The sequence below is a fragment of the Anoplophora glabripennis genome, unplaced genomic scaffold (assembly GCF_000390285.2).
Source record: "Anoplophora glabripennis isolate ALB-LARVAE unplaced genomic scaffold, Agla_2.0 scaffold129, whole genome shotgun sequence".
Taxonomy (NCBI): Eukaryota; Metazoa; Arthropoda; class Insecta; order Coleoptera; family Cerambycidae; genus Anoplophora; species Anoplophora glabripennis.
Genome location: NW_019416294.1, coordinates 849,373 through 857,752, shown reverse-complemented (window position 1 = coordinate 857,752; position 8,380 = coordinate 849,373). Strand labels below are relative to the sequence as shown.

At 33.3% G+C, this 8,380-nt stretch overlaps 1 protein-coding gene across 1 annotated transcript; it reads left to right on the top strand.

Moving 5' to 3' along the window:
* The first annotated feature begins 5,087 nt into the window (after positions 1-5,087).
* Positions 5,088-7,785, top strand: LOC108905050. The gene is made up of 3 exons (XM_018707821.1): positions 5,088-5,213; positions 5,359-5,445; positions 5,537-7,785. The coding sequence occupies exons 1-3, from the start codon at positions 5,127-5,129 to the stop codon at positions 7,571-7,573; spliced, it is 2,211 nt and encodes a 736-aa protein (XP_018563337.1). The 5' UTR covers positions 5,088-5,126; the 3' UTR covers positions 7,574-7,785.
* The last annotated feature ends 595 nt before the right edge of the window (positions 7,786-8,380 follow it).

The window sequence follows — 8,380 nt, the reverse complement described above, 5'->3', positions numbered from 1 at the left end:
AATTCGACGTTCCTCGGTCGAAATTTATTACTCTTGCCAATTCAGGTTGAGGCCGGTTCTAGTGTACGGTCGACAGTGATGCGACCATATCGCTGAACTCCGGCGTGGTTATTTTAGCTAATTTGTATCAGCTGGGTAGCTGCAGGGTCATTCGTTATGGTAAAGTGTGGATTTCCTGACGTTTTCAATGCCAAACGGGAAGTTATTTTTGAAAAGGAAATGGCAAATTGCTCCGGAGTATCGTAAGCAAATTATCTCAAAACGTTAAACCAAATGAAGCACCAGCGGCGTGTGGCAACCGTTTTTATACACCTTTTGAAAGAAAAATCACGTTAGCCACTGTCTAAAAGTAAAAAGAGCAAGTATTCTATAATTTCATAAAATAGATCCATAAAAATGTTCATATTTAACTACTTCTATGGTATGTGTATGCAGTTTTAAATAAAATTCGTCCCTCTTTCGAAAACTAATAATCATTCAAATTTTGCTTAATTCACATTTACACTAAAACAGGGATGCACATACCGCGGCCCGCTGTCGATGTTTATGCAGCCCGCCAACGAATTTTAAAAGTATTCTACTCGCCGCGCTCCGGTCCAAGCATATTATTACGAGACTAGAAATCTGTCGCATCAACTAGATTACAGATTCGCGAAACACGTCGATCCCCGAACAAAGTGGATGGTTCTCGATGTTTGGTAACTCGTATAAATACGACGCATCGCCGGCTACCGGGGCAGTTAAGTTTTGACTACGGATAAGCGAACGTTATACTGTTTGAGAACTGTAATCTGTGACGAGTAAATATTTCGTCGTTCGAACTTGGCTTTTACCGACTGTAACATATAATATTAATTTTGATATGGATAAACCAGGCCCCAGTAAGAAACGTAGTCGTAAGGTTGAAGATGAAAATCGACAGTTTCATGATATTTGGACCGAAAAATACTTTTTTATTTCATCGCATAACAAAATTGTCTGTTTAATATGCAAGAGTAGTGTTTCTATTCCGAAGGAATATAATGTGAAAAGGCACTATGAAACCCAGCATCCAACTTTTACCAAATTAACTGGCGAAAATCGAACGCAAAGAATTTCCACTTTACAACGGGAACTAATAGGCCAGCAATCTATGTTTACAAAACCAATTCAAGATGCTGAAACAGCCACTGAAGTTAGCTTTGAAATATCTCGAATAATAGCGAAAACTTGTCGGCCTTTTAAAGATGGTGAGTTTGTTAAGCAATGTTTGGATATCGCCGCAAAAAAAATTTGTCCGGAAAATGTAAAGAAGTTTGAAAAAATTCAGTTAAATCGGATGACTGTTCAAAGAAGAATTACCGCATTAGCAGATAATATAGAAGAGCAATTAGCTACGAAATCGAGAAGTTTTGAGTATTTTTCTATAGCGCTCGACGAATCTACAGATATAAGTTCAACTGCTCAACTATTAATATTTTTACGAGGTGTAACGCAAAATTTTGAAGTGAGTGAAGAACTGATTGGTATGAGTTCTTTGACAAGTCAAACCAGGGGAAGTGACATGCTCAAAGCTCTTCTAGAAAAATGTTCTATAATGGATTTGGATTTAACGAAAATATCTGGAATTACAACTGACGGAGCACCTTCAATGGTTGGAAGTACATCTGGGATAGTAACTCTGTTAAAAACATATTTACAAACTAAAAACATAAATACCAAGGAATTAATGCAGTTTCATTGTATTATACATCAAGAGGCCCTCTGTTCAAAATTATTGGGATTTGAAAATGTTATGAAAGTTGTAGTACCTACCGTAAACTTTATAAAATCACGAGGTCTCAATCACCGACAATTCAAACAATTTCTCGAGGATATTGAAAGCGAATATGGTGATCTCCTGTTTTACACTGAAGTAAGGTGGCTAAGTCGTGGGTTGACACTACAGCGATTTCTTAACTTGATTGAAGAAATCCAACTATTTCTGGCGGAAAAGAAAAACGACGTCCCCGAACTCGACAACCCTGATTGGCTGTGTGACTTAGCGTTTCTTGTAGACATCACAAATCACTTGAATGTCTTAAATACGCGACTCCAAGGCAAAGATCAATTGATTTCGCAGCTATACTCTCATGTTTCGTCCTTTCAATGCAAATTGAGTCTTTTCAGGACACAAATCAATTCAGCCAATTACGGCCATTTTCCGAACTACAAAAAAATTATGGAGAAGTTCAATAAAACTGACGTCAATTTCGCTCATGTTGAAAAAATTGATATTTTGATACAAGCTTTTGAAAATCGTTTTGTAGACTTCAAAAAAGTTAAACCGCTATTGGACATTTTCAGCAATCCTTTCAACATTTCACCCGAAAATGCGCCGGAATTAATGCAGCTGGAATTAATAGACATGCAAAATGATGATAATTTAAGAAACAAATTTAATGAAGGTAATTTACTCAACTTCTACCGTTGCGTTGATAAAAACGCTTATAAAGAGTTGCGAATAAATGCATTGAAATGCGCAAGCTTATTTGGATCGACGTATATTTGTGAACAAACGTTTTCAGTGATGAAACTTAACAAAACGAAAAACCGAAACCGTCTGGCAAATGAAAATTTGGAAGCAATTATACGTGTGGCTACAAGTAATGTGGAGCCAAATATAAAAAAACTTGTTAGTTCAATGCAATGTCATGCATCAAAATAATAAAACATGAAATATTACATTGTAATGATTACATAATTATTACAACAAACATTTTTGAAGGTTATTTTATTTTTATCATTGTATTTCATACTATTTAAAAATAAAAAATTTTGTGTTAATAAATATTGTTTGTAGTGGCCCGTCATTGGCTTATATTTTTCCCGAGTGGCCCCTGTTCCCTATAAGTCTGTGCATCCCTGCACTAAAAGTTTAAGTTTAAAGTCATGCTGGCAATTTATTACCAGTACTCATCGTTAGATTTGCAACTATTTTTAGAAAATAGAAAGTTTTAAATAAACCAATTTATCACCACTGTATGTAACTTACTCCGCAAAAGCGTGTGGCTGGGTGTTAAATCAATTTGGCCAATACATCACATGTTTACAGAGTAGCACAGCGAACCCAAATCACTAGTATTTTTTAAATATAGTACAAATTACAGATTCAAGCATCATTAATTAGAATTTCAACTGTTTTAAAAATAGTAAGTCCTAAATAAACTCATTTTCCGTCTCCTGTCACTGTATGTAGCTTATTCCGCAAAAATATAGTGTCATTCAGTATGCTATCAGTGTTATTGATTTATTTGGCTAATAAATCACATATCTAGAGCAAACCCAAATCATTAACAACGTAATTAATTTTAAGAATGTTAAACAACTGATTGATTTATAATGTCGCACAATCGGCACACTCAAATTAAAATTTCAACTATATTTCGAAAATAAAAAAAACTTAAAGCACAAGTTTCCATGCGTCAAGCTGCAAAGGAATCTAAAGTAGAGCCCGTTTGTGTATTAGATTTTGTTATTTTCCTAACTGCCAGCTACCGAAAAAAAAGAGGACGTTAATAGGGCCTCAAAAATGGTTGGCAGGCCCCGACATATGTCATCTCGCGCTTATCAAAGGATCTCGACAAAACGTAAATCTGGAACAATTCGTCGCCGACCGTAAGGTCTTAAATACCGGATTTAAAGGGACCGGAGCTCTCCGTGACAGGCCTTAAAGGGGATAGACCCGTAATCCAAGCAGGCGGCGATACGCCGCGCCATGGGAGAACCGGCTTAATAAATTAAAAAGTAAATCATTGCTCCAACAATAGAACAATGAACAGCTGACACGTATTACATTTATTGCTAGAGAAAAGGACTGACGCAAACCGGGCATTATTTGATCGTACACAATAACAGGCTTTAATATCGAGAAATCTAGAGTTCGAGACGGCCTATTTTCCTGCCATCAAGTAATGTTCTGGGAATGGATCCATTACGATAATACTCAACTCGGTATTCATAGCGTCGCGCTGATGGTCTACTTGCAAAAAATAACGTAGGGAAGGAACATTATAATGTAAACTAAGTCACATTCGGATTGCCTTAAAGGTATATATAGTGGGTTTTCCATGTTGCTGGAAGAAAACCATAAAAAAACTATAGGATTTTTACTTAGGAACTTAGATACATAAAATTTGTTGTTCAATTAATATTTAAGTTTTTAATAATCATTTAATAACGGGACAAATCTTTTTTCAAACTGAAGTAAGGTTATGTTTATATAGTTATACAATGCATAATATACATTTAGATAATTAAGTTACTTCAAAAACCAGCAAAGAAACTGGAAGTAAAAAATGTTCTTCTTTTATTAAAGTTTAGAAAATATTATGTATCGGCTAAATTTGCAACAATTTTATGGATCATATTTACGTATCAAACAAAATCTTTGTTTGTATTTGTTAAGAAATTTACAAAAAATTCTTCAAACTATTTACAAAACATTGCCACCTATCTTCCCCTGCCGCTCCATGTTGGACTCACCCGAAGACACAACTTTTTAGCGTAGTTTTAAATCAACAAATAACTAACCACTCAACAGAAACTAACCGATACTATTTATACACTCCCAAGCTTATTAATTCCCGTTACAAATGCACTAGTTTATATAGATTATTACGATAGTAAATCACAACAATTTTGAGAGAAAAAACGAAATTTTCCAAGCGCGTGCCGTGCTACAACAAACAACACAGCGGACGATGCTAGTGCCCTCGCGCGACGGGCAGTGTTGCTAATTGGCGGATAAAAGTCCGATTTTCGGACTTTTTTTTATACGGCGGATCTTTTTCGGATCCTAATATATTTCGGATCTTTTCGGATATTTCGGTGATTTCATTTCAACAAAAAGAAAACAAACCGAAACCAACCAAACCAATGCACAACCGGCCCAACCAAATAAAAAAAGAAATGGTGACGTGAGTTGGCGTCCACAGTTTGATTCAATAGACCGTGGTTGGCGGGTACGAATTTCATTGTGTTAGCTACACTGTTTACACCACAGACCATCGTTCGTTAATGACCGTTTTGTACTTCTGTGGTTCAGTGCTGGTGTCAACCTCATCGTCCTTTATTTTTAATTTTAATTATTATTAGATAGTAGAATAATGGTGATATATTGTGTTGTCCTCTACCTAATCTATGGTGTTGTCTGTTATGATTTAAAAATGGATTTGTGGCTTGCGACTTCCAAGGTAATACAATACAATAATAATAAAACAGCCCGATTGTACGGCGTTAACGATATGTTGGCGCGAAATATAAAGAGAATACAATGTTTATTATATTCACAAATCAATACAAAACCCATCACATTTTTAATGTTAATTTTATTTATAGTCTAAACTGCCTTTGATGCAACCAGCTGATGAACAACCTGGCTGCAGTAAAAACTTGGAAAATGGAAATCTTATCCCTGATATCATTGTAAGTGTCATCAAATTCAAATATGTATATTGGAAAATCGTGTCAGTCAATAAATTCAAAATGTATTATACGATTTTTGTATCTGCTTTAGGTTAGAGTCTCTACAGATAAAATACTTAAGGCTCATGGTCAGCCATCGAAATATAAGAAGAAAAAGTTAACGAAATTTGTCTCTTCATGGTTAAATATGCCCAAATTTAGTGGTTGGCTGGCAAAATCAGAAAAAAGAGATGATGCAAATAATGAATATGTTTTTTGCAAAGTATGCAATAGTGAAATTATTGCACACAAAAGTATTTTGCTAAAACATCAAGCAACGGAAAAACATAAGACTAACTGGCAAAAAGTGTCTACCAGCACAAAAATAACAGATTATGGCATAGAAAACAAACACGATGAAAAGGCTGTGAAGAATGCGGAATTAAAATTATGTGCTCTGTTAGCTAGTTATAACCTACCATTTTTATTGATGGATACACTGCCTTCTCTCTTGAAAAAAATTTTTCCCGATTCGAAAATAGCTCAAAAGTTAAATATTAAAAGATTCAAATCTACCAATATTATGTGTGAAAGTCTGGGTAAATCTTTTTTAGATAATTTGTATGATGCATTAAGGAAGCCAGGTGTTTTTTTCTCAATTATATTAGACGAAACAACTGATATATCTATTAAAAAACAGTGTGCGTTCTCTGTAATATACTTTGACACAGATCGGAATGTAATTAAGAATTCCTTTTTTGATCTATTTGAAACCAAAGGCTCTACAGCAGTTGAATTATATGATGCATTAAGAAATAATTTAATTTCTAAAGCTATTCCCTTGACCAATTTAGTAGGGTTTTCTTCTGATACCACGAATGTTATGGTGGGGGAACATAGCTCACTCTTTTCAAATTTAAAAAAAGATTTTCCCCATATAGTCTGTGTAAAGTGCTCTTGCCACATGGCACATTTAGCAGCATCAAAAGCATGCCTAAAGCTTCCTAAACATGTAGAAGATTTACTCCGAAATATTGGGAGCCATTTTAACAGAAGCTCTTTACGCAGGAAAAAATTTGAAGAATTTCAAATATTTTTCCATGTTAAAATTCATAAAATTTTATCCCCCTCCATAACAAGGTGGCTTTCAATAAAATCATGTGTGGATAGGGTGCTTGAACAATATCAACCACTAATTGCATATTTTAGAGAATCACTATTTGAAGATCCATCATACATTACAGAGAGTATGTTAGAAGCTTTGAGTAACTCATTTACTATAATTTACTTAGAATTTATGTCATATGTTTTAGGGCTCATGACAGATTTTAATTTACTCTTTCAATCAGAAAAATCCTTACTTTATAAAGTAAAACCGGAAACAGAAAACTTGTTAAGAAATTTGTGTGCAAATTTTATTGATATTTCAGTAATAAGAAAAACCTCTGATATTTTTAAATTAAGCCATATTAATCCCACCAACTTTTTACCACTGGAAAAAATTTATTTAGGAATTTTAGCATCAGAAAGCTTAAAAGAATTAAAAAAAAATCCCCATATTCCACAAGAAGATTTTGAGACATTTTTTAGAAGTATTTTAGCCTTCTATGTAGAATTAGTATCAAATATTAAAGAAAGGTTTCAATTCAGTGATCCCATTTATGAAATTTTAAAGGTAGTAGATCCTAATGAAGCACAATCGTTTAATATTAAATCGGTAAACAACGTTTTAGAAAGATTCCCTATTTTAAAAGATTATGTGGATTCTCAGGAATTGGACAATGAGTGGCGAAGACATGCTCTTTTAAATTTAGACGATTTGCAAATGTCAATGAATGAACCGGATATATATTGGGGTAAAATATTTAATTTAAAAAATGCTGCTAACGCACCGCTTTTTCCAAATTTAAAAAAGATGTTTTCGCTACTCCTTGTGCTTCCTTTTTCGAATGCTAAAGTTGAGCGTATTTTTAGCGACGTTTTCAATATAAAAACGGATAAAAGAAATCTTTTAAATACAGATACAGTACGAGCTATTTTGGCAACAAAAGAAGGTATTGAGGGTTGTGGGGGATGTGTCAATTTCACACCATCAGAAAAAATGCTACAAAGTAAAATCTGGAAAAAAAAGGATTCAGTGGGTAGTTAAATTATTACTAATGTGTACTGTGTCTTCATGTATTCATTTAGTAATCCTCCAATTTTTTATTGAGATTTGTAGATTTTTTATTTTGTCTTTCTCGTTTGTTTTGTAAACAAAGTTCCTAATTCTTTAGTTCCTTATGTAAACCATAAAAATGTTACTTTGGGATAAAAATGTTGAGTTGTTTTCTATTTATATAGCTTTAATATTTCTGAATTCGCAGAATTATTATTGAAAATATGTATTTTATATTTTCAGTTATTTTTTGTTAAGGTAGTTTAAAAAATATGTTAATCATATTATTATTGCCAAAGACATTACAAAGTATTTTTGTTTTCTATAATAATAAACTTTTTGTTAGTATGAGTTAGTCTTATTAAATACCTTTAATGCTACATGCCAATATATAGAAATATGCAGCATGTGCTTTTTCTATTCAGTCTGTAAACCTCTATAAATGTGTAAAAGTTTATGTTATATGTTTTTATTTTATAATATTTAACGTATATGGAAGCAATTTTTGAGGAAAATTTTGTGAGTGAACTTTTACATGTAATTCGAAGATGTCAACACTGAGATTGCATGCAGAAAAACAATGCACATTTTTATGTGTTGAGATTTAGCAGACTAGTTGCCATATTACTGTTCATATTTAAATTTACCGCCTAATTTAAGTTGGTAATGTAGTTGTCAAACAAAATGGTTTAATTATAGTTATTTATTAGTCTATTTTTGTAAAAATACAATGCTTTATTTAATTTCATATCAGTGGGCGGATAATGTTGGATAAAATCGGACTTTTTTCTGAACGTA

Coding starts and splice junctions, on each gene's coding strand:
- LOC108905050 (XM_018707821.1), top strand. CDS start 5,127: ATGGTGATATATTGTGTTGTCCTCTACCTAATCTATGGTGTTGTCTGT. Junction 5,214..5,358: donor TGTGGCTTGCGACTTCCAAG/GTAATACAATAC, acceptor TTTTATTTATAG/TCTAAACTGCCTTTGATGCA. Junction 5,446..5,536: donor ATCTTATCCCTGATATCATT/GTAAGTGTCATC, acceptor TATCTGCTTTAG/GTTAGAGTCTCTACAGATAA.